Source organism: Salvelinus fontinalis, unplaced genomic scaffold (assembly GCF_029448725.1).
Source record: "Salvelinus fontinalis isolate EN_2023a unplaced genomic scaffold, ASM2944872v1 scaffold_0113, whole genome shotgun sequence".
In the NCBI taxonomy this organism is placed as follows: Eukaryota; Metazoa; Chordata; class Actinopteri; order Salmoniformes; family Salmonidae; genus Salvelinus; species Salvelinus fontinalis.
In genome coordinates, this window is record NW_026600322.1 from 337,755 (window position 1) to 363,944 (window position 26,190).

Below are 26,190 nucleotides of genomic sequence, written 5' to 3' on the forward strand. Positions count from 1 at the left end.
TTCTTCGTATCTGTTTAACCAGATCCTAGAAACATTCACAGTTGAAGTCGGAAGTTTACGTACACTTAGGTTGGAGTCATTAAAACTCGTTTTTCAACCACTCCACACATTTATTGTTAACAAACTATAGTTTTGTCAAGTCGGTTAGGACATCTACTTTGTGCATGACACAAGTCATTTTTCCAACAATTGTTTACAGACAGATTATTTCACTTATAATTCACTGTATCACAATTCCAGTGGATCAGAAGTTTACATACACTAAGTTGACTGTGCCTTTAAATAGCTTGGACAATTCCAGAAAATTATGTCATGGCTTTAGAAGCTTCTGATAGGCTAATTGACATAATTTGAGTCAATTGGAGGTGTACCTGTAGATGTATTTCAAGGTCTACCTTCAAACTCAGTGCCTCTTTGCTTGACATCATGGGAAAATCAAAAGAAATCAGCCAAGACCTCAGAAAAATGATTGTAGACCTCCACAAGTCTGGTTCATCCTTGGGAGCAATTTCCAAACGCCTGAAGGTACCACGTTCATCTGTACAAACAATAGTACGTAAGTAAAGTATCACTAGATAGATAGTCCTGTTGTATCATCGTGACAGGTTACCTGCTGTTCTGCCATCACTAGATAGTTGATGAATAATCATGAATAATGATGATAAATGATGATTACCGTGTGATTAATAATGATCATAAGAAATGGCACTGGGACACAAGAACACGTTTAAATAATAATTTGTCCAACATATAGACCTCCACTACAGCCTTGTGTACGACGGAACGTGTGTCATTCAACAATCACAACATACGATCGGTGTCCTACATGACATAGGCTATGCAATCACACCATACGATCGGTGTCGTACATGACATAGGCTATGCAATCACACCATACGATCGGTGTCGTACATGACATAGGCTATGCAATCACACCATACGATCGGTGTCCTACATGACGTAGGCTATGCAATCACACCATACGATCGGTGTCGTACATGACATAGGCTATGCAATCACACCATACGATCGGTGTCCTACATGACATAGGCTATGCAATCACACCATACGATCGGTGTCGTACATGACGTAGGCTATGCAATCACACCATACGATCGGTGTCCTACATGACATAGGCTATGCAACATCCTCATGTAAAAACAACGTCTCTCTGTATGGATCAACTGATGAGCATAACGTTAGGACAGTTTCCTGTCTCTCGCTGAACGGCCGTTACTCTAGTCCCCCATTGGTATGCAGACTGTCCGGTTGGTTCTTCAGTCACACAGACGAGTGCTCTCAGGATGTAGTGAGAGTGGAAGCTTCACACAGGATTGCAATCAGACAGAAGGAAAAGGTCGAAGAGGAATACGGTCTCCTGCGTCCCAAATGGGACCCTATTCCCTATATAGTGCACTACTTTAGACCAGAGCCCTATGGAACCCTATTCCCTTTATAGTGCACTACTTCTGACCAGAGCCTGTTTGAAATAGGGTACCATTTGGGACTTGAACACTGTTTCCAATGAAAAGGACTGGTTTTGTCTGCATCTGTCTGTTTTCTTTGGGTGTAGAAATCCATACTTTTTCAAATAAAATTTGCTTCAAAAAAGTTTTTTTCTCTAGTTTCTGTTGTTCTGAGATTGCTTCTCGGTGCGAATGTGCCAGGTGAATCTCAGATTAGTTCTCCAAACACTCACCGTCCAATCAAATCTCACAACAGAAAAGGTGGACGTTTCCCTGGTTTGTGTTGTTGGTGGACGTGCAGCTTCTGTTTCCTGTTTCCCTGGTTTGTGTTGTTGGTGGACGTGCAGCTTCTGTTTCCTGTTTCTCTGGGTTTGTGTTGTTGGTGGACGTGCAGCTTCTGTTTCCTGTTTCCCTGGGTTTATGATCCACAGTATTTATGAATCAACTGGCTGATATATTTCAGTTGTACAACTCAAATACTGCATTTTTTAGCTAGACATACTGAGTGACAAAACATTAAGAACACCTTCCTAATATAGAGTTACACCGCCCCCCTTTGCCCTCAGGACAGCCTCAACGGGTCGGAACAGCCTCAACGGGTCGGAACAGCCTCAACGGGTCGGAACAGCCTCAACGGGTCGGAACAGCCTCAACGGGTCGGAACAGCCTCAACGGGTCAGAACAGCCTCAATGGGTCAGAACAGCCTCATCATAGCTTTCACCTGGATTCACCTGGTCAGTCTGTATCATGGAAAGAGCAGGTGTTCTTAATGTTTTGTAGACTCAGTGTATAATGGTGTGATAGCTCTAAAGAATATTTCATACAAAACACCCCGATTTAAATAATGCCGTACAATTATGGACAAAAATAATACATTGAGAGGTATTTGAAACCAAGATCAATTTCCAGTGTCACAGAATTTAATAAATGTTTTATTTAACCTTTGTTTAACTAGGCAAGTCAGTTATGAACAAATTCTTATTTACAATGATGGCCTGAATTGTGGCAATGAATTGTGCTCCGGCTTATTGGACTCCCAGTCACGGCCGGTTGTGATACAGCCTGGAATCGAACCAGGGTCTGTAGTGACGCCTCTAGCACTGAGATGCAGTGCCTTAGACCACTGCGCCACTCGGGAGCCCTTTGTCAGGTAGCAGAACACAGTAGTAGGAAAACCAGCAGCAAGACCTTAGCAGCAAGCCTGTACAGTACAATACATGGGTCAACTCACAAATGGCACCCTATTCCCTATATAGTGCACTACTTTAGACCAGAGCCCTATGGCACCCTATTCCCTATATAGTGCACTACTTTAGACCAGAGCCCTATTCCCTATATAGTGCACTACTATAGACCAGAGCCCTATTCCCTATATAGTGCACTACTTTAGACCAGAGCTCTATGGCACCCTATTCCCTATATAGTGCACTACTGTTGACCAGATGTTTGTGTATCTCTGCTGAAAAGTAATTGTAAATAGGGTGCCATTTGAGTGTCAACCCGTCTCTCAGAGCTGACTGCTGGCGCTGGTTCTCAGGTTGGACCGGGGGAAGGGCAGCAGGTGGTTGTATTTGGGTGTGATGGTGATCAGCCCGTCTCTCAGAGCTGACTGCTGGCGCTGGTTCTCAGGTTGGACCGGGGGAAGGGCAGCAGGTGGTTGTATTTGGGTGTGATGGTGATCAACCCGTCTCTCAGAGCTGACTGCTGGTGCTGGTTCTCAGGTTGGACCGGGGGAAGGGCAGCAGGTGGTTGTATTTGGGTGTGATGGTGATCAACCCGTCTCTCAGAGCTGACTGCTGGTGCTGGTTCTCAGGTTGGACCGGGGGAAGGGCAGCAGGTGGTTGTATTTGGGTGTGATGGTGATCAGCCCGTCTCTCAGAGCTGACTGCTGGCGCTGGTTCTCAGGTTGGACCGGGGGAAGGGCAGCAGGTGGTTGTATTTGGGTGTGATGGTGATGACGGCAGCAGCAGTGTAGGGGTCCAAGGCTACGATACGGTGCAGTGCTGAGCAGCCCTGATGTAGCTCATCAAGGCTCCGGTCTGTGTTCAGGGTCACATCCATCTGACATGACCCCTCCTCTGGGTACAGCTCGTCACCTGGTGAGTGGAGGACGGACACACACACACACACACACACACACACACACACACACACACACACACACACACACACACACGTTAAACAGTGAAACGATCATCCGGCAGTAATATAATATAACTGGTAAGTGGAGGAGACACACCCTTCATGTAAAGGGCACTAGATGACGTGACTAACTAACTACCCTTCATATAAATGTAAACTCTAACCTGGGAGGAGGGATATGTAGTAATCAGACCCTTCATGTAAACACTAACCTGGGAGGAGGGATATGTAGTAATCAGACCCTTCATATAAATGTAAACTCTAACCTGGGAGGAGGGATATGTAGTAATCAGACACTTCATATAAATGTAAACTCTAACCTGGGAGGAGGGATATGTAGTAATCAGACACTTCATATAAATGTAAACTCTAACCTGGGAGGAGGGATATGTAGTAATCAGACACTTCATATAAATGTAAACTCTAACCTGGGAGGAGGGATATGTAGTAATCAGACCCTTCATGTAAACACTAACCTGGGAGGAGTGATATGTAGTAATCAGACCCTTCATGTAAACTCTAACCTGGGAGGAGGGATATGTAGTAATCAGACCCTTCATGTAAACTCTAACCTGGGAGGAGGGATATGTAGTAATCAGACCCTTCATGTAAACACTAACCTGGGAGGAGTGATATGTAGTAATCAGACCCTTCATGTAAACTCTAACCTGGGAGGAGGGATATGTAGTAATCAGACCCTTCATGTAAACTCTAACCTGGGAGGAGGGATATGTAGTAATCAGACCCTTCATGTAAACTCTAACCTGGGAGGAGGGATATGTAGTAATCAGACCCTTCATGTAAACACTAACCTGGGAGGAGGGATATGTAGTAATCAGACCCTTCATGTAAACTCTAACCTGGGAGGAGGGATATGTAGTAATCAGATCCTTCATGTAAACTCTAACCTGGGAGGAGTGATATGTAGTAATCAGACCCTTCATATAAATGTAAACACTAACCTGGGAGGAGGGATATGTAGTAGCTGTCTGACACCATGCGGACAGGGAGCCACTGTTCACAGCCCTCTGAAGCTCTCTGTCTGGAGAAGCTGTGGAGGTCCAGCAGGGAGGGGAACCGGCACATACGGCTGAGATCATAGAACTGTGGAGGGGCTATCCACATCTCTCTGGCCTGGTAGCTGTGGAGGATCTCTGAGGGGGTGGACCACTGAGAGAGGGGAGGAGAGAGAGGGAGGAGGGAGGAGAGAGAGGGAGGAGGGAGAGGGGAGGAGAGAGAGAGAGAGGGAGGGGAGAGGAGAGAGGGAGAGGGGAGGAGGGAGAGGGAGAGGGGAGGAGGGAGAGGGAGAGGGGAGGAGGGAGAGGGAGAGGGGAGGAGGGAGAGGGAGAGGGGAGGAGAGAGAGGGAGAGGGGAGGAGAGAGAGGGGAGGAGGGAGAGGGGAAGAGAGAGGGAGAGGGAGAGGGGAGGAGAGAGAGGGGTTTAGGTTGGACTAAGATTAAATGAACAGTTTAAAACAATTTTATAAACTGATGAATACATCATGAATGAATACATGAGTCGCTTAACACTTTAAACACCACAATAAAACACACTTTCACCCTACTAAGCTGTGGTATCACCTTAAAGTGCACAATTTCCTTCTCGTCTTGTAGGGTGTGAGGTGGTGTTTCTTGCAAGCAGCAAATGTAGAAGGCCGTGTCGTACCTCCGCTGTTTCCCGTACACACCAGTAGGGGTCAGCCAGTTACCCCATTCATGCAGAGCCCAGATGTTAGGTAGACACTCCAGCTCCCTGCACATTCTGATGAAGTTAGAGGGGTTCTCGTTTACCAGCACTCTCCATTTAGCCAATTCACTCTTGTCACAGAGATCGGTTATTCTGGTTAATTCGGGCTGACTGTATCTGTTGTTCTCGATGCTGTTAAGTAAAGTACTCTCTTCCTCTTTAGGCACGACTAGAAGTACACCTGACTCCTCAAACGTTTCCCTCACGGCACAGATTCTAAATGCGACGTCCCCTGGAACGGGAGAACCCAGTTTCTTCCTGTCAGTGGCGAAGATAGGAGGTCTCGTCTCCGGCGGCTGTTTCACAAATCCGAGTCCAAAATTCGGTGAGCGCCGAAAAGATTTAAAAAGATCAAGCCATTCACTTGAGAAATCTGCCGGATCCACCAGACCTCCGGGAAAGACATAAGCATTCGGCATGAAACCACTCGTACCGCTTCGTTTCAACAACAACACTTCATAGTCGAAGGCTAACCTGTCAGGTAGGTTGGAGTGCCCACTGATCGCAGGTGCAGAGGTGCCTTTATCGACACACCTCGTCAAACTATCTACAGGGAGTTTATGTCTCGTACCAGCAGCTAGTATGACCGTCGCAGCCTCCTTCCAGTGTCTCAGAGCCGTATTCATCCTTTGGCCGTTTTATTCTCTCATTTACAATAATGTTATACTGAAGCAAAGTCCACATCAACAATGTCAAACGTTATTGTTTTGATATGTCGTCATACGAGCAGGAAGGTCACGGGCGTAGAAGAAGAACCGTGTTTCCGGTGTGTTCTGTTACTGCGCCACCTACTGTTGTGGATGACTGATCTTACCAAAGCCTCTATCAACGCAGTCCATGATGGTGATTAAAGTGGGGTGAAGGTTCGAGTTCAGGAAAGTGATTGATGTTTGTGGTTAGTATTTTTTGGCAAACAGATACTGTAAACTTTTTATAAGATGACAAATTAATTGATTTGTGGGATTGAATTACAATTGAAGGGTAAACTGTTTTATTCACAAACACAACAACTCACTATCTCCTTTTCAAGTCCAAGAAGAGAAGAGGTTTTGAAACGTTGAATTCAGTAGTATAAATTCTACATTCAGTTTAGAGTGACACGATGACATCACCCAGTAGGCCGTATAAGATGAACTGTGTCCCCAGGTTCAACTGGCCGCTGGTGGACGAGATAGAAGACAGCAAGGGACAAATATGTCTTTTAACTTGTCAAATAACTATTAAAACCATAGATATAGATAATATAGAAACCATAGATATAGATAATATAGAAACCATAGATATAGATAATATAGAAATGCTTGAACAGCGCAAACATGAGGGATTTTAAACAATGTCGAGGACAAATAAAAAGTTTAAAAAATTATGACATCATTATGTTCTCTCTAGTCATGTACAAGAACAGCATATTGTCAGCGTTTCAAATGGCGTCCCGTTCCCTAGGGCCACAGGGTGTGATTTTAGACGCAGGCATTGACCTCCTGTATCCAGTCAATTAGTTTGGGAACCAAATCATGTAGACGGCTGCTGCCAACCAGAGCCTCTGTCTCATTATGAGACAGTACAGTACCTTCATTATGAGACAGTACATTATCTTCATTATGAGACAGTACCTTCATTATGAGACAGTACCTTCATTATGAGACAGTACCTTCATTATGAGACAGTACCTTCATTATGAGACAGTACCTTCATTATGAGACAGTACATTACCTTCATTATGAGACATTATCTTCATTATGAGACAGTACCTTCATTATGAGACAGTACCTTCATTATGAGACATTACCTTCATTATGAGACAGTACATTACCTTCATTATGAGACATTACCTTCATTATGAGACAGTACAGTACCTTCATTATGAGACAGTACCTTCATTATGAGACAGTACAGTACCTTCATTATGAGACATTACCTTCATTATGAGACAGTACCTTCATTATGAGACAGTACATTGCCTTCATTATGAGACATTACCTTCATTATGAGACAGTACCTTCATTATGAGACAGTACATTACCTTCATTATGAGACAGTACCTTCATTATGAGACAGTACCGTACCTTCATTATGAGACATTACCTTCATTATGAGACATTACCTTCATTATGAGACAGTACATAACCTTCATTATGAGACAGTACCTTCATTATGAGACAGTACCTTCATTATGAGACAGTACAGTGTCTTCATTATGAGACAGTACCTTCATTATGAGACAGTACCGTACCTTCATTATGAGACAGTACCTTCATTATGAGACAGTACAGTACCTTCATTATGAGACATTACCTTCATTATGAGACAGTACCTTCATTATGAGACAGTACATTGCCTTCATTATGAGACATTACCTTCATTATGAGACAGTACCTTCATTATGAGACAGTACATTACCTTCATTATGAGACAGTACCTTCATTATGAGACAGTACAGTACCTTCATTATGAGACATTACCTTCATTATGAGACATTACCTTCATTATGAGACAGTACATAACCTTCATTATGAGACAGTACAGTACCTTCATTATGAGACATTACCTAACCTTCATTATGAGACAGTACCTTCATTATGAGACAGTACATAACCTTCATTATGAGACAGTACCTTCATTATGAGACAGTACCTTCATTATGAGACAGTACAGTGTCTTCATTATGAGACAGTACCTTCATTATGAGACAGTACCGTACCTTCATTATGAGACAGTACCTTCATTATGAGACAGTACATTACCTTCATTATGAGACAGTACAGTACCTTCATTATGAGACAGTACAGTACCTTCATTATGAGACAGCACCTTCATTATGAGACAGTACCTTCATTATGAGACATTACCTTCATTATGAGACAGTACAGTACCTTCATTATGAGACAGTACAGTACCTTCATTATGAGACAGTACCTTCATTATGAGACAGTACAGTACCTTCATTATGAGACAGTACCTTCATTATGAGACAGTACCTTCATTATGAGACAGTACCTTCATTATGAGACAGTACCTTCATTATGAGACAGTACCTTCATTATGAGACAGTACAGTACCTTCATTATGAGACAGTACCTTCATTATGAGACAGTACAGTACCTTCATTATGAGACATTACCTTCATTATGAGACAGTACAGTACCTTCATTATGAGACATTACCTTCATTATGAGACAGTACCTTTCATTATGAGACAGTACAGTACCTTCATTATGAGACAGTACAGTACCTTCATTATGAGACAGTACCTTCATTATGAGACAGTACCTTCATTATGAGACAGTACAGTACCTTCATTATGAGACAGTACAGTACCTTCATTATGAGACAGTACCTTCATTATGAGACAGTACAGTACCTTCATTATGAGACAGTACCTTCATTATGAGACAGTACAGTACTTTCATTATGAGACAGTACAGTACCTTCATTATGTGACAGTACCTTCATTATGAGACAGGACAGTACCTTCATTATGATACAGTACAGTTCCTTCATTATGAGACAGTACCTTCATTATGAGACATTACCTTCATTATGTGACAGTACCTTCATTATGAGACAGTACAGTACCTTAATTATGAGACAGTACAGTACCTTCATTATGAGACAGTACCTTCATTATGAGACAGTACAGTACCTTCATTATGAGACAGTACAGTACCTTCATTATGAGACAGCACAGTACCTTCATTATGAGACAGTACAGTACCTTCATTATGAGACAGTACAGTACCTTCATTATGAGACAGTACCTTCATTATGAGACATTACCTTCATTATGAGACATTACCTTCATTATGAGACATTACCTTCGTTATGAGACAGTACCTTCATTATGAGACAGTACCTTCATTATGACACAGTACAGTACCTTCATTATGAGACAGTACTTTCATTATGAGACAGTACATTACCTTCATTATGAGACAGTACAGTACCTTCATTATGAGACAGTACCTTCATTATGAGACATTACCTTCGTTATGAGACAGTACCTTCATTATGAGACAGTACCTTCATTATGACACAGTACAGTACCTTCATTATGAGACAGTACTTTCATTATGAGACAGTACAGTACCTTCATTATGAGACAGTACCTTCATTATGAGACATTACCTTCGTTTTGAGACAGTACCTTCATTATGAGACAGTACCTTCATTATGACACAGTACAGTACCTTCATTATGAGACAGTACCTTCATTATGAGACATTACATTACCTTCATTATGAGACAGTACATTCATTATGAGACAGTACCTTCATTATGAGACAGTACCTTCATTATGAGACAGTACCTTCATTATGAGACAGTACCTTCATTATGAGACAGTACCTTCATTATGAGACAGTACCTTCATTATGAAACAGTACCTTCATTATGAGACAGTACAGTACCTTCATTATGAGACAGTACATTACCTTCATTATGAGACAGTACCTTCATTATGAGACATTACATTACCTTCATTATGAGACAGTACATTCATTATGAGACAGTACCTTCATTATGAGACAGTACCTTCATTATGAGACAGTACCTTCATTATGAGACAGTACCTTCATTATGAGACAGTACCTTCATTATGAGACAGTACCTTCATTATGAGACAGTACAGTACCTTCATTATGAGACAGTACCTTCATTATGAGACAGTACCTTCATTATGAGACAGTACAGTACCTTCATTATGAGACAGTACCTTCATTATGAGACAGTACCTTCATTATGAGACATTACATTACCTTCATTATGAGACAGTACATTCATTATGAGACAGTACCTTCATTATGAGACAGTACCTTCATTATGAGACAGTACCTTCATTATGAGACAGTACCTTCATTATGAGACAGTACCTTCATTATGAAACAGTACCTTCATTATGAGACAGTACAGTACCTTCATTATGAGACAGTACCTTCATTATGAGACAGTACAGTACCTTCATTATGAGACAGTACCTTCATTATGAGACAGTATCTTCATTATGAGACAGTACCTTCATTATGAGACAGTACAGTACCTTCATTATGAGACAGTACCTTCATTATGAGACAGTACAGTACCTTCATTATGAGACAGTACAGTACCTTCATTATGAGACAGTACCTTCATTATGAGACAGTACAGTACCTTCATTATGAGACAGTACCTTCATTATGAGACAGTACCTTCATTATGAGACAGTACAGTACCTTCATTATGAGACATTCAGTGTTTTCTAAGGCTGCGTCTCAAACGGCACCCTATTCCCTATGTAGTGCACTACTTTTGACTAGGGCCTATAGGGTAGTGCACCACATAGGGAATAGGGTACCATTTGGGACGTAGAAAAGACATTTGTCCACATTAGTCAGTTCAGGCTGTTTATTATCTTCCTCTATTCGTTGTTCTCAGGAGGAACGACCTCCATCAGCAGCTGGAGGTACATGGTGATTGGCCCTGCAGGGGAGGGGAGAGGTTAAAGGTCAGATTGGACCAATCATGCTAATTAAAAGGTTCATGATAAATAAATAACCTTAATAAAAAGGTTAATAAAGGTGACATCAGCCCAATCACAGCATGATCTATAGGCTCTGTGACCTTCTGAGTTGAACTCCACAATGACTGGAATTATCTAAAGGGGAAGAGCTCCACTACCCTCACTGAGGAATAAAACCTTTTGATACATAAAAAAGACCCAAGTTGCAGAAGATAATAGTGTCTGCTTCCCAAATGGCACCCTATACCCTATATTATAGTGCACTACCTTTCACCAGGGCCCATAGGGTAGTGCACTACACAGGTAATAGGATGCTATTTGGGACACAGGGAGTGTTGTCTTCAAGTGCACTACAAAGGGAATAAGGGTCCATTTTGGGATAAAGGCTCTCTCAAACACTCCAGTGTCAACAACTCTGAGCGGTGGGTAGTGACTCACTCATGACCCTGCGTGTCCAGCTGAACTTGCGGTGTACGAAGGGGAAGTAGAGCAGCAGACCGCTGAGGATGAAGATGGTACAGTAGAGATACTCCAGCTCTGGCTTGTCTATGATAGGTGCTAGGACCAGGTAGCAGGACACTATCACCACCAGCACTGCTATGGGCATGGGACACTGTTGGGGGACAACCAGGACATAACCACTTGTCAGTCTCACAGGAGGGATTCTGGGACAGTATTGCTCTAAAAACAGGTTTAAGGGACTCTGGGATTCAGACAAACATCAAAGCGGTTACCACCCCACTTGCTGTGGTAACCAGCTGAGGGATGTGGCTGGAGAAATGTAACCACTCTAATTTATAGACAGAGCTAATGGATACAAGGACTGACCATCCATGAGCTCAACATGATGGTTGTAACTATGTTCTTCCAATAGCCAAGAGATGAACAGGACTTGGATGTATGGCAATGTGAATCTAGTCTTACCTTGACGGGTCTCTCGAGATCCTTCCTGGTGAAGCGCATGACGATGAGAGCGAGAGCTGTGAGGCCGTAGAAACCCCACAGGGCGAAACTGAAGAAGTTGATCAGGGTGTTGATGTCTGCTGGGATAATGTAGAATACGGCCAGAATACCCTACAATCACAACAACAGGGTAAACTGAAGTAGTTGATCAGGGTGTTGATGTCTGCTGGGATAATGTAGAGTACTGCCAGAATACCCTACAATCACAACAACAACGACAGAGGTGACTCACCACCTGGATTTGGTCTTATCTAACAAAATGTAAAATGGTGTTTTTTTTATTTTTTTTTACATTGGATAAAAGTAGAGACTCAGAGCTACAAAATGGTATATCATACACTGCATTTGAGGCACAATGGGAAAGTAATTCTGCTTTTTAAGTTGATCAACTTGCCAAAGTGTTTTATACTGCTCTCCAAAACATTGCTGGCCTGAATTTAGCAGGGAGATCAGTGGGAATAAGTTGTGATGGACTACTTTCTGCACACGGTCAGTATGAACCGGAGTGACTTGACGACGCGCCGGCCAAACAAGCTGTACGAACACAACAGAGTTAAAGGGGTTCCAGTCTGCCGTGAATCCTTCAGCCACGGATAAGAGAAGCTACATTTTCAGATATCATTAAGTTTCACATCTTGTCAGAAAGTCGTTTTTTCATTGTAAGTTTTAAAGCGTACCGTTAGCTAGCGAACGTTAGCTTGCTGGCTCGCTACCTAACATTACGTGTATGATCTGTTTCCTTGTTTACTACCTGACTCACTCTGTTTAGCGAATCATGTGAATCGTTAAAGAGATAGGTGGGGCTGTGACTTGAGAGGGTGGGAACGATGCTGAATGGGTGGAGACAAAGAGGAACTCTCCAGTAGGTGCCAAAACATTCAAGGGTCATTTTCTCAAAAGTGTGGTTACAAGTTAATCACATTTCAAAGCAGAATTACTTTCCCATTATTCCTCAACTGCAGTGTATGATATACCATGTTGTAGCTCGGAGTCTCTACTTCTATTCGAAGTAAAAAACACCATTTCAAATGTTGCTACTTGAGACCGAATCGAGGTGGTCGGTCACATTTAAGGAACTTGACAAAGTGGTATTACTTCAACAGAACGTTTCCTAAAAGTTCAAATATGGTTACATTTCATTTACATTTTGGTAATGTTCTAGGAACGTTCTCCAACTGGTTTGACATTGGGAATGTTCGAGGAACGTTCTCCAACTGGTTTGACATTGGGAATGTTCTAGGAACATTCTCCAACTGGGTTGACATTGGGAATGTTCTAGGAACATTCTCCAACTGGGTTGACATTGGGAATGTTCTAGGAACGTTCTCCAACTGGGTTGACATTGGGAATGTTTTAGGAATGTTCTCCAACTGGTTTGACAATGGTAATGTTCTAGGAACGTAACATAATAAAACATTCTCAGAACCTCCCTGGAACCAGAGTAAAACATTCTCAGAACCTCCCTGGAACCAGAGTAAAACATGCTCAGAACCTCCCTGGAACCAGAGTAAAACATTCTCAGAACCTCCCTGGAACCAGAGTAAAACATGCTCAGAACCTCCCTGGAACCAGAGTAAAACATTCTCAGAACCTCCCTTCAAACTAAAAATGTACGTTCCCAGAACTGTTATAATTTTCACTTCCGTTCCCCGAACCTTGAAAAACATTCAGTTTTACCGGTCAAGAAACGTATAGCTTCGTTCCCAGCACAAATGGGGAAACCAAAAACGTATGCTCTGACAACGTCCAAGGAATAAAATGTGCTAGCTGGGGTGGATCTGAAAACAAACTGAATTTCACATAAAAACCTTTAAACTAATAGAAATAAAAACTAATTTAAAAACATAAAACTATAATATCCTTGGTGTTCCGTCTCCTTATTAACACACACAGGACTTAACATTCAGTCATGTCATGGTCATCTTGGCTATTAGAGTAGACAAAGTTACAGTACAATGAGCTGGGTAGAGTTGTAATGAGCTGGTTAGAGTTGTAATGAGCTGGGTAGAGTTGTAATGAGCTGGGTAGAGTTGTAATGAGCTGGTTAGAGTTGTAATGAGCTGGGTAGAGTTGTAATGAGCTGGGTAGAGTTGTAATGAGCTGGGTAGAGTTGTAATGAGCTGGGTAGAGTTGTAATGAGCTGGTTAGAGTTGTAATGAGCTGGGTAGAGTTGTAATGAGCTGGGTAGAGTTGTAATGAGCTGGGTAGAGTTGTAATGAGCTGGGTAGAGTTGTAATGAGCTGGTTAGAGTTGTAATGAGCTGGGTAGAGTTGTAATGAGCTGGGTAGAGTTGTAATGAGCTGGGTAGAGTTGTAATGAGCTGGGTAGAGTTGTAATGAGCTGGGTAGAGTTGTAATGAGCTGGGTAGAGTTGTAATGAGCTGGGTAGAGTTGTAATGAGCTGGGTAGAGTTGTAATGAGCTGGGTAGAGTTGTAATGAGCTGGGTAGAGTTGTAATATCTCAGACTTACATTGAAGATGAGGGCGGGGGAAGGAGTGAGACGCTTCAGACTGATATAGGACAAGATCTTTACCATGTGACCCTCTCTTCCTGCCACATAGGTCAGCCTGAGGTGGGACAGAGCACAAACACGTTAGTTCAACGTAATATTGGCAATATGTTTTAACACTTTGTGACAACTGCTGATATAAAACAGGCTTTATAAAATACATTTTGTTTGATTAAATTTGATTAGCAAAAAAACCGTCTTCCTGAAGTTGTCCCTTTACCTGCCGGCAGTGAAGCAGCTCCCATTGGCCGCCCCGAAGGTGGAGAAGATGACAAACAGAGGGACTACCCACGACAGGGGGTACAGCACTCTGTCACCAAAAGTCTAAGGGGCACAAACAAGTCCCTCCGAGGAGACGGGGGGGATACAATAAATAAAATGTAATTGTTTGTTGTTGAAAAGGCATCTTGTTCTTGTTAAGGGAGATATGATGAGTCAAACCAATGGCTTCCTCTGTCTCCGTCCCTCTCTATCTCCATGACGACCCTCTTACCACAGCGACAGCGGGAGACTGCAGTAGTTCCGTAGCGGTCATGGCACTGAAGTATGCAATGTTGACCAGCACATAGCACACAGACACCAAGGGAATACCAATGATAATGGCCAGGGGAAGGTTTCTGTTAGAGAGAGAGAGAGAGAGAGAGAGAGAGAGACAGAGAGAGAGAGAGAGAGACAGAGAGAGAGAGAGAGAGAGAGAGAGACAGAGAGAGAGAGAGAGAGAGAGAGAGAGAGAGACAGAGAGACAGAGAGAGACAGAGAGAGAGAGAGAGAGAGAGAGAGAGAGAGAGAGAGAGAGAGTGAGAGAGAGAGAGAGAGAGAGAGAGAGAGAGAGAGAGAGAGAGAGAGACAGAGAGACAGAGAGAGAGAGAGAGACATAGAGAGACATAGAGAGACAGAGAGAGACACAGAGAGATTATATATATATATATATATAGAGAGAGAGAGAGAGAGAGAGAGAGAGAGAGAGACAGAGAGAGAGAGAGAGAGAGAGAGAGAGAGAGAGAGACACACAGAGAGACAGAGAGATTATATATATATATATATATAGAGAGAGAGAGAGAGAGAGAGAGAGAGAGAGAGAGAGAGAGAGACAGAGAGAGAGAGAGAGAGAGAGAGAGAGAGAGAGAGACACACAGAGAGACAGAGAGAGACACAGAGAGATTATATATATATATATATATATAGAGAGAGAGAGAGAGAGAGAGAGAGAGAGAGAGAGACAGAGAGAGAGAGAGAGAGAGAGAGAGAGAGAGAGAGAGAGACACACAGAGAGACAGAGAGAGACACAGAGAGATTATATATATATATATATATATAGAGAGAGAGAGAGAGAGAGAGAGAGAGAGAGAGAGACACAGTGAGAGACAGAGAGAGACACAGAGAGATTATATATATATATATATATAGAGAGAGAGAGAGAGAGAGAGAGAGAGAGAGAGAGAGACACAGTGAGACAGAGAGAGACACAGAGAGAGAGAGAGAGAGACACAGAGAGATTATATATATATATATAGAGAGAGAGAGAGAGAGAGAGAGAGAGAGAGAGAGAGAGAGAGAGAGTGTTAGTGTGAGATAGAGAGACTACAACCAACACATGGTACACAGACACCAGTGTTAGAGGATCATGTAGCACACAGATGGAGAGAGAGACAGAGAGTTGAGAAATCTCTTGTTATCGTCCAACCAGTAAAGGCAGTGGTGAGTGAATGCCAAGAGAAGCCAAGCTTCCACGAAAATCAGACCAATAAAACAAATACAACTATTAAACAATTTATCTTTTGTCTCTGTGTTTTCATAATTTTCCTTCAATTCTGAAGTGGCTGAATCAATCTCATCAGAGAAATCATAAGAGCGAGGGAAACAGCGCCCCTCTGTCTCAGTATGTGTAGCAGATATATCTGATGCTGTCTGGCCAAAATGAGTATGACATGTTGCTGCCGTAGCATTTGATTGACAGATGCCAGCGAGCATTTGACCTCCCTTGATATTTAAAAAATAATAATAATTAGCCAATCAGCGTTGAGATGAGCTCAACTGTGGGTAGTTCTGGTGCACCAAAACCACCCCACAAGGGAGGCCACTGGATTTGGCTTCACACCAATCAAATCACATCCTAGGCAAAACGTCATCATTGTCAGAAAAACGTGTCTGTTTCTGGTCTGCTTGTGTTGATGCAGTAGCTAGCTAGCTAAATCAACCCTTTCCTAAACCATGGATGGATGGACACGGATATTCCCCAGTGATATTACCCACGCTTGGCTTCCCCAGTGATATTACCCACGCACTGCTACTAGTGTTAGTCACTTTGGAGTCTCTGATGAATGACAGTGGAAATCCAGGATGGATGGACACGGAGAATTGGACTTGTGGTTTTAACTTAATTGTCTGTACAGGCCATTGTTTATAACAGCGATTTTGATCGAGCCATAAATGTCCACCACTGGCCTGAGACAATTGATGTTCAATATGTAGCCTAGGTATAGTAGGCTCACGTTAACTAGCTAAATAACTTAGCTGGTTCATTGTTGCCCCGCGAGGAAGCTAGTCTAGTATGTATTTTAGCCAGGTAACCTAGTCTACAAACTAAAAGCGTGTACTTCTCTCTGACAGAGTCATAGACCGTGTTGCGAACATGAAAGAGAGGAGGACGGCACTGGTCTGTTAAACTAGTCTACAAATAGGGTGAGTCAACAAGTTTTTTCATACTTGCACACACAAGTACCACGGACAGCCACATGATATTTAGCTATGTTGATTGGACTAAATTGTTTATGGTATGGTTAGGTTTGTTAAGACTAAGCTTATTATGGCCCAGGTGATTTGATGATGTTTAAATGGTGCAGGAATAGCAGAAGCAGTGGTCCTGTTGTCTTTGTTCTGACTTGTGGTAACTGCGGTTCGAAAATCACTAGTTTAGTAAACTGTCGTAAACATTAACTTGCTTGACCGTGCTGCAGGTCATGTAACTGTTTGTGCGTCCCAAATGGCTTCCTTACATAATGCACTACTGTTGACCAGGGCCCATAGGGTAGTAGTGCACTACTGTTGACCAGGGCCCATAGGGTAGTAGTGCACTACTGTTGACCAGGGCCCATAGGGTAGTAGTGCACTACTTTAGACCAGGGCCCATAGGGTAGTAGTGCACTACTGTTGACCAGGGCCCATAGGGTAGTAGTGCACTACTGTTGACCAGGGCCCATAGGGTAGAAGTGCACTACTGTTGACCAGGGCCCATAGGGTAGTAGTGCACTACTGTTGACCAGGGCCCATAGGGTAGTAGTGCACTACTGTTGACCAGGGCCCATAGGGTAGTAGTGCACTACTGTTGACCAGGGCCCATAGGGTAGTAGTGCACTACTGTTGACCAGGGCCCATAGGGTAGTAGTGCACTACTGTTGACCAGGGCCCATAGGGTAGTAGTGCACTACTGTTGACCAGGGCCCATAGGGTAGTAGTGCACTACTGTTGACCAGGGCCCATAGGGTAGAAGTGCACTACTGTTGACCAGGGCCCATAGGGTAGTAGTGCACTACTGTTGACCAGGGCCCATAGGGTAGTAGTGCACTACTGTTGACCAGGGCCCATAGGGTAGTAGTGCACTACTGTTGACCAGGGCCCATAGGGTAGTAGTGCACTACTGTTGACCAGGGCCCATAGGGTAGTAGTGCACTACTGTTGACCAGGGCCCATAGGGTAGTAGTGCACTACTGTTGACCAGGGCCCATAGGGTAGTAGTGCACTACTGTTGACCAGGGCCCATAGGGTAGTAGTGCACTACTGTTGACCAGGGCCCATAGGGTAGTAGTGCACTACTGTTGACCAGGGCCCATAGGGTAGTAGTGCACTACTGTTGACCAGGGCCCATAGGGTAGTAGTGCACTACTGTTGACCAGGGCCCATAGGGTAGTAGTGCACTACTGTTGACCAGGGCCCATAGGGTAGTAGTGCACTACTGTTGACCAGGGCCCATAGGGTAGTAGTGCACTACTGTTGACCAGGGCCCATAGGGTAGTAGTGCACTACTGTTGACCAGGGCCCATCGTGGAACAGGGAGCCATTTTGGACGCACCCTAAATGTCAGTTGTATGGACACTCACCTGTTTGGGTTTTTCAGCTCCTCTGTTATAAAGTTCAGCTGATTCCTGAGAGACAAAACATGTTAATAGAACCACGTTTTAACAGGTTGGGTCGACATTCAAAACAGGAATCTCAAAACCATAAAACTGTTTTATTGAGGAAGTGATAAGAACAGAGAGATAGGATACATCTCCAATGGTACCCGATCCCCTACTTAGTGGACTACTTTCGACTAGAGCACTATGGGCCCTGACTAGAGCGCTATGGGCCCCCTTGACTAGAGCGCCACGGGCCCCCCTGACTAGAGCGCTATGGGCCCCCCTGACTAGAGCGCTACGGGCCCCCCTGACTAGAGCGCTATGGGCCCCCCTGACTAGAGCGCTACGGGCCCCCTTGACTAGAGCGCCACGGGCCCCCCTGACTAGAGCGCTATGGGCCCCCCTGACTAGAGCGCTACGGGCCCCCCTGACTAGAGCGCTACGGGCCCCCCTGACTAGAGCGCTATGGGCCCCCTTGACTAGAGCGCTACGGGCCCCCCTGACTAGAGCGCTATGGGCCCCCCTGACTAGAGCGCTACGGGCCCCCCTGACTAGAGCGCTATGGGCCCCCCTGTCTAAATCGCTATGGGCCCCCTTGACTAGAGCGCAACGGGCCCCCCTGACTAGAGCACAATGGGCCCTGACTAGAGCGCCACGGGCCCCCCTGACTAGAGCGCAACGGGCCCCCCTGACTAGAGCACTATGGGCCCTGACTAGAGCGCCACGGGCCCCCCTGACTAGAGCACTATGGGCCCTGCCTAGACCGCCACGGGCCCCTCTGACTAGAGCGAGAGCGCTATGGGCCCCCCTGACTAGAGCGCTACGGGCCCCCCTGACTAGAGCGTAACGGGCCCCCCTGACTAGAGCGCAACGGGCCCCCCTGACTAGAGCGCTACGGGCCCCCCTGACTAGAGCGCTACGGGCCCCCCTGACTAGAGCGCTACGGGCCCCCCTGACTAGAGCGCTATGGGCCCCCCTGACTAGAGCGCTATGGGCCCCCCTGACTAGAGCGCTACGGGCCCCCCTGACTAGAGCGCTACGGGCCCCCTTGACTAGAGCGCTACGGGCCCCCCTGACTAGAGCGCTATGGGCCCCCCTGACTAGAGCGCTACGGGCCCCCCTGACTAGAGCGCTACGGGCCCCCCTGACTAGAGCGCTACGGGCCCCCCTGACTAGAGCGCTACGGACCCCCCTGACTAGAGCGCTATGGGCCCCCTTGACTAGAGCGCTACGGGCCCCCCTGACTAGAGCGCTACGGGCCCCCCTGACTAGAGCACTACGGGCCCCCCTGACTAGAGCGCTACGGGCCCCCCTGACTAGAGCGCTACGGGCCCCCCTGACTAGAGCACTACGGGCCCCCCTGACTAGAGCACTACGGGCCCCCCTGACTAGAGCGCTACGGGCCCCCCTGACTAGAGCGCTACGGACCCCCCTGACTAGAGCGCTACGGGCCCCCTTGACTAGAGCGCTACGGGCCCCCCTGACTAGAGCGCTACGGGCCCCCCTGACTAGAGCGCTACGGTCCCCCCTGACTATAGCGCTACGGGCCCCCCTGACTATAGCGCTACGGGCCCCCCTGACTAGAGCGCTACGGGCCCCCCTGACTATAGCGCTATGGGCCCCGCTGACTAGAGCGCTATGGGCCCCCCTGACTAGAGCGCTACGGGCCCCCCTGACTAGAGCGCTACGGGCCCCCCTGACTAGAGCGCTACGGGCCCCCCTGACTAGAGCTCTACGGGCCCCCCTGACTAGAGCTCTACGGGCCCCCCTGACTAGAGCGCTACGGGCCCCCCTGACTAGAGCGCTACGGGCCCCCCTGACTAGAGCTCTACGGGCCCCCCTGACTAGAGCTCTACGGGCCCCCCTGACTAGAGCTCTACGGGCCCCCCTGACTAGAGCGCTATGGGCCCCCCTGACTAGAGCGCTACGGGCCCCCCTGACTAGAGCTCTACGGGCCCCCCTGACTAGAGCGCTATGGACCCCCCTGACTAGAGCGCTACGGGCCCCCCTGACTAGAGCGCTACGGGCCCCCCTGACTAGAGCGATACGGGCCCCCCTGACTAGAGCGCTACGGGCCCCCCTGACTAGAGCGCTACGGGCCCCCCTGACTAGAGCGATACGGGCCCCCCTGACTAGAGCGCTACGGACCCCCCTGACTAGAGCGCTACGGGCCCCCCTGACTAGAGCGCTACGGGCCCCCCTGACTAGAGCACTACGGGCCCCCCCTGACTAGAGCACTACGGGCCCTGACTAGAGAACTACGGGCCCCCCTGACTAGAGCACTACGGGCCCTGACTAGAGCAATACGGGCCCCCCTGACTAGAGCACTACGGGCCCTGGTCAAAGTAGTGACCTATATAGGAAGTAGGGTGCCATCTGGGATGCAGGTGTAGTCTTACCACCCATCGTAGGCCCAGAGCCCGTTGTAAAACGCCAGTCCAATGGATCCAAAGGAGGTTGAGGCTCCTTCAAATGGGTTGGACAGATTCTCAGTGTTTCCTGGACACAAATGTGACAGTATATACATTTGAATATTCATTCTTTTGACCAGGGCCCATAGGGTGTACCCAAAAGTACTACAGTATAGAGTGATATTTGAAACTTCCACATGATAATACAGGGTACTGGAATAGATGGCAAAGTTTTCATCCCAAATGGTACCCTATTCTATACAGAAGTGCCCTACTTTTGACCAGGATCCACAGGGCTCTGAGGGATATATATACGGGGCGGCAGGGTAGCCTAGTGGTTAGAGCGTTGGACTAGTAACCGAAAGGTTGCAAGATCGAATCCCCGAGTTGACAAGGTAATAATCTGTTGTTCTGGCCCCTGAACAAGTCAGCTAACCCACTGTTCTTAGGCCGTCATTGAAAATAAGAATTTGTTCTTGACTGACTTACCTAGTTAAATAAAGGTAAAATAAAATAAATATAAATATAGGGCTCTGAGGGATGTCTGGGTTCTGGGGGCTCTTACTATAAAGGGAATAGGGTAGATCACTATATAGGGAATAGGGTAGACAACTATATAGGGAATAGGGTGCCATTTGGTAGACAGACAGAATGTGTAAAGTACCAACCTTGTGCCAAGAGGACGATGCCCGCCACTATGATGACCAGGATGATGAGAAGCTTGGCTGCAGTGAAGAAGTTCTGGACATAGCTGGCTAGCTTCACACTGAGACAGTTCACCGACACTATCAGAACTGGAGGAGGAGGAAGGGGAGGAAGAGGAAGGAAGGAGAGGAGGAATATTTTTATTAATCCATACGAGACAGAAGTTGGTCCTCTGCTGTAGTCAATCCCTCCGACACACACACACACACACAGAGACACACACACACACACACACACACACACACACACGTGTATGAGGCTAGAACAATGGGCAGCTACTAGTGTAGTGCCTGGGGAGTTTAGGGGTTAAGAGTCTGGTGAGGAGTTTAGGGGTTAAGAGTCTGGTGAGCAGTTTAGGGGTTAAGAGTCTGGTGAGCATTTTAGGGGTTAAGAGTCTGGTGAGCAGTTTAGGGGTTAAGAGTCTGGTGAACAGTTTAGGGGTTAAGAGTCTGGTGAACAGTTTAGGGGTTAAGAGTCTGGTGAGCAGTTTAGGGGTTAAGAGTCTGGTGAGCAGTTTAGGGGTTAAGAGTCTGGTGAACAGTCTAGGGGTTAAGAGTCTAGTGAGGAGTTTAGGGGTTAAGAGTCTAGTGAGGAGTTTAGGGGTTAAGAGTCTGGTGAGCAGTTTAGGGGTTAAGAGTCTGGTGAGCAGTTTAGGGGTTAAGAGTCTGGTGAGCAGTTTAGGGGTTAAGAGTCTGGGGAGCAGTTTAGGGGTTAAGAGTCTGGGGAGCAGTTTAGGGGTTAAGAGTCTGGGGAGCAGTTTAGGGGTTAAGAGTCTGGTGAACAGTTTAGGGATTAAGAGTCTGGTGAGCAGTTTAGGGGTTAAGAGTCTAGTGAGGAGTTTAGGGGTTAAGAGTCTGGTGAGCAGTTTAGGGGTTAAGAGTCTGGTGAGCAGTTTAGGGGTTAAGAGTCTGGGGAGCAGTTTAGGGGTTAAGAGTCTGGGGAGCAGTTTAGGGGTTAAGAGTCTGGTGAGCAGTTTAGGGGTTAAGAGTCTGGTGAACAGTTTAGGGGTTAATAGTCTGGTGAACAGTTTAGGGGTTAAGAGTCTGGTGAGCAGTTTAGGGGTTAAGAGTCTGGTGAGCAGTTTAGGGGTTAAGAGTCTGGGGAGCAGTTTAGGGGTTAAGAGTCTGGGGAGCAGTTTAGGGGTTAAGAGTCTGGTGAGCAGTTTAGGGGTTAAGAGTCTGGTGAACAGTTTAGGGGTTAATAGTCTGGTGAACAGTTTAGGGAATAATAGTCTGGTGAACAGTTTAGGGGTTAAGAGTCTGGGGAGCAGTTTAGGGGTTAAGAGTCTGGTGAACAGTTTAGGGATTAAGAGTCTGGTGAGCAGTTTAGGGGTTAAGAGTCTAGTGAGGAGTTTAGGGGTTAAGAGTCTGGTGAGCAGTTTAGGGGTTAAGAGTCTGGTGAGCAGTTTAGGGGTTAAGAGTCTGGGGAGCAGTTTAGGGGTTAAGAGTCTGGTGAGCAGTTTAGGGGTTAAGAGTCTGGGGAGCAGTTTAGGGGTTAAAAGTCTGGTGAACAGTTTAGGGATTAAGAGTCTGGTGAGCAGTTTAGGGGTTAAGAGTCTAGTGAGGAGTTTAGGGGTTAAGAGTCTGGTGAGCAGTTTAGGGGTTAAGAGTCTGGTGAGCAGTTTAGGGGTTAAGAGTCTGGGGAGCAGTTTAGGGGTTAAGAGTCTGGGGAGCAGTTTAGGGGTTAAGAGTCTGGTGAGCAGTTTAGGGGTTAAGAGTCTGGTGAACAGTTTAGGGGTTAATAGTCTGGTGAACAGTTTAGGGGTTAAGAGTCTGGGGAGCAGTTTAGGGGTTAAGAGTGGTGAGCAGTTTAGGGGTTAAGAGTCTGGTGAGCAGTTTAGGGGTTAAGAGTCTGGTGAGCAGTTTAGGGGTTAAGAGTCTGGTGAGCAGTTTAGGGGTTAAGAGTCTGGTGAGCAGTTTAGGGGTTAAGAGTCTGGTGAGCAGTTTAGGGGTTAAGAGTCTGGGGAGCAGTTTAGGGATTAAGAGTCTGGTGAACAGTTTAGGGATTAAGAGTCTGGTGAGCAGTTTAGGGGTTAAGAGTCTGGTGAGCAGTTTAGGGGTTAAGAGTCTGGGGAGCAGTTTAGGGGTTAAGAGTCTGGTGAACAGTTTAGGGGTTAAGAGTCTGGTGAACAGTTTAGGGGTTAAGAGTCTGGTGAGCAGTTTAGGGGTTAAGAGTCTGGTGAGCAGTTTAGGGGTTAAGAGTCTGGTGAGCAGTTTAGGGGTTAAGAGTCTGGGGAGTAGTTTAGGGGTTAAGAGTCTGGTGAGCAGTTTAGGGGTTAAGAGTCTGGTGAGGAGTTTAGGGGTTAAGAGTCTGGGGAGTAGTTTAGGGGTTAAGAGTCTGGTGAACAGTTTAGGGGTTAAGAGTCTGGGGAGCAGTTTAGGGATTAAGAGTCTGGTGAACAGTTTAGGGATTAAGAGTCTGGTGAGCAGTTTAGGGGTTAAGAGTCTGGTGAGCAGTTTAGGGGTTAAGAGTCTGGGGAGCAGTTTAGGGGTTAAGAGTCTGGTGAACAGTTTAGGGGTTAAGAGTCTGGGGAGCAGTTTAGGGATTAAGAGTCTGGTGAACAGTTTAGGGATTAAGAGTCTGGTGAGCAGTTTAGGGGTTAAGAGTCTGGTGAGCAGTTTAGGGGTTAAGAGTCTGGGGAGCAGTTTAGGGGTTAAGAGTCTGGTGAACAGTTTAGGGGTTAAGAGTCTGGTGAGCAGTTTAGGGGTTAAGAGTCTGGTGAACAGTTTAGGGGTTAAGAGTCTGGGGAGCAGTTTAGGGATTAAGAGTCTGGTGAACAGTTTAGGGATTAAGAGTCTGGTGAGCAGTTTAGGGGTTAAGAGTCTGGTGAGCAGTTTAGGGGTTAAGAGTCTGGGGAGCAGTTTAGGGGTTAAGAGTCTGGTGAACAGTTTAGGGGTTAAGAGTCTGGGGAGCAGTTTAGGGGTTAAGAGTCTGGTGAACAGTTTAGGGGTTAAGAGTCTGGGGAGTAGTTTAGGGGTTAAGAGTCTGGTGAACAGTTTAGGGGTTAAGAGTCTGGGGAGCAGTTTAGGGATTAAGAGTCTGGTGAACAGTTTAGGGATTAAGAGTCTGGTGAGCAGTTTAGGGGTTAAGAGTCTGGTGAGCAGTTTAGGGGTTAAGAGTCTGGGGAGCAGTTTAGGGGTTAAGAGTCTGGTGAACAGTTTAGGGGTTAAGAGTCTGGTGAGCAGTTTAGGGGTTAAGAGTCTGGTGAACAGTTTAGGGGTTAAGAGTCTGGTGAGCAGTTTAGGGATTAAGAGTCTGGTGAACAGTTTAGGGATTAAGAGTCTGGGGAGCAGTTTAGGGGTTAAGAGTCTGGTGAGCAGTTTAGGGGTTAAGAGTCTGGTGAGCAGTTTAGGGGTTAAGAGTCTGGTGAGCAGTTTAGGGGTTAAGAGTCTGGTGAACAGTTTAGGGGTTAAGAGTCTGGTGAGCAGTTTAGGGGTTAAGAGTCTGGTGAACAGTCTAGGGGTTAAGAGTCTGGTGAGCAGTTTAGGGGTTAAGAGTCTGGTGAGCAGTTTAGGGGTTAAGAGTCTGGTGAGCAGTTTAGGGGTTAAGAGTCTGGTGAGCAGTTTAGGGGTTAAGAGTCTGGTGAGCAGTTTAGGGGTTAAGAGTCTGGTGAACAGTCTAGGGGTTAAGAGTCTGGTGAGCAGTTTAGGGGTTAAGAGTCTGGTGAGCAGTTTAGGGGTTAAGAGTCTGGTGAGCAGTTTAGGGGTTAAGAGTCTGGTGAGCAGTTTAGGGGTTAAGAGTCTGGTGAGCAGTTTAGGGGTTAAGAGTCTGGTGAGCAGTTTAGGGGTTAAGAGTCTGGGGAGTAGTTTAGGGGTTAAGAGTCTGGTGAGCAGTTTAGGGGTTAAGAGTCTGGTAAACAGTTTAGGGGTTAAGAGTCTGGTGAGCAGTTTAGGTGTTAAAAGTCTGGTGAACAGTTTAGGGGTTAAGAGTCTGGTGAACAGTTTAGGTGTTAAGAGTCTGGTGAACAGTCTAGGGGTTAAGAGTCTGGTGAACAGTTTAGGGGTTAAGAGTCTGGTGAACAGTTTAGGGTTTAAGAGTCTGGTGAACAGTTTAGGGTTTAAGAGTCTGGTGAGCAGTTTAGGGGTTAAGAGCCTGGTGAACAGTTTAGGGTTTAAGAGTCTGGTGAGCAGTTTAGGGCTTAAGAGTCTGGTGAACAGTTTAGGGGTTAAGAGTCTGGTGAACAGTTTAGGGTTTAAGAGTCTGGTGAACAGTTTAGGGTTTAAGAGTCTGGTGAACAGTTTAGGGTTTAAGAGTCTGGTGAGCAGTTTAGGGGTTAAGAGCCTGGTGAGCAGTTTAGGGGTTAAGAGCCTGGTGAACAGTTTAGGGGTTAAGAGTCTGGTGAACAGTTTAGGGGTTAAGAGTCTGGTGAACAGTTTAGGGGTTAAGAGTCTGGTGAACAGTTTAGGGGTTAAGAGTCTGGTGAACAGTTTAGGGGTTAAGAGTCTGGTGAGCAGTTTAGGGGTTAAGAGCCTGGTGAACAGTTTAGGGTTTAAGAGCCTGGTGAACAGTTTAGGGGTTAAGAGTCTGGTGAGGAGTCTAGGGGTTAAGAGTCTGGTGAGCAGTTTAGGGGTTAAGAGTCTGGTGAGCAGTTTAGGGGTAAAGAGTCTGGTGAACAGTTTAGGGGTTAAGAGTCTGGTG

The 26,190-nt window shown here is 45.9% G+C and overlaps 2 protein-coding genes and 1 long non-coding RNA gene across 3 annotated transcripts in view; all 3 read right to left on the reverse strand.

Moving 5' to 3' along the window:
- Positions 1 to 2,381: 2,381 nt before the first annotated feature.
- Positions 2,382 to 6,060, reverse strand: LOC129843322 (acyl-coenzyme A diphosphatase NUDT19-like). Its single transcript, XM_055911951.1, has 3 exons — positions 5,190 to 6,060; positions 4,572 to 4,779; positions 2,382 to 3,563 (listed from the first exon to the last, which is right to left on the reverse strand). Exons 1-3 carry the CDS (start codon positions 5,979 to 5,981, stop codon positions 3,343 to 3,345), a joined length of 1,221 nt encoding a protein of 406 aa, XP_055767926.1. The 5' UTR covers positions 5,982 to 6,060; the 3' UTR covers positions 2,382 to 3,342.
- Positions 6,061 to 7,950: 1,890 nt separating this feature from the next.
- LOC129843324 (uncharacterized) lies at positions 7,951 to 10,689 on the reverse strand. The gene is made up of 8 exons (XR_008757813.1): positions 10,391 to 10,689; positions 10,243 to 10,328; positions 9,924 to 10,085; positions 9,624 to 9,761; positions 8,956 to 8,998; positions 8,559 to 8,735; positions 8,253 to 8,433; positions 7,951 to 7,989 (listed from the first exon to the last, which is right to left on the reverse strand). It is a non-coding gene; the product is annotated as an uncharacterized LOC129843324 (long non-coding RNA).
- Positions 10,690 to 10,698: 9 nt separating this feature from the next.
- LOC129843326 (b(0,+)-type amino acid transporter 1-like) overlaps positions 10,699 to 26,190 on the reverse strand; it is a 41,513-nt gene continuing 26,021 nt past the window's right edge. Inside the window, exons 4-12 of the mRNA XM_055911955.1 lie at positions 21,516 to 21,641; positions 20,836 to 20,935; positions 18,419 to 18,463; positions 14,815 to 14,938; positions 14,542 to 14,645; positions 14,283 to 14,379; positions 11,774 to 11,923; positions 11,288 to 11,462; positions 10,699 to 10,809 (exon numbers count right to left, since the gene is read on the reverse strand). Coding sequence (XP_055767930.1) covers positions 10,748 to 10,809; positions 11,288 to 11,462; positions 11,774 to 11,923; positions 14,283 to 14,379; positions 14,542 to 14,645; positions 14,815 to 14,938; positions 18,419 to 18,463; positions 20,836 to 20,935; positions 21,516 to 21,641 — 983 coding nt within the window. The 3' untranslated portion in view covers positions 10,699 to 10,747. The remainder of the gene's footprint in view (positions 10,810 to 11,287; positions 11,463 to 11,773; positions 11,924 to 14,282; positions 14,380 to 14,541; positions 14,646 to 14,814; positions 14,939 to 18,418; positions 18,464 to 20,835; positions 20,936 to 21,515; positions 21,642 to 26,190) is intronic.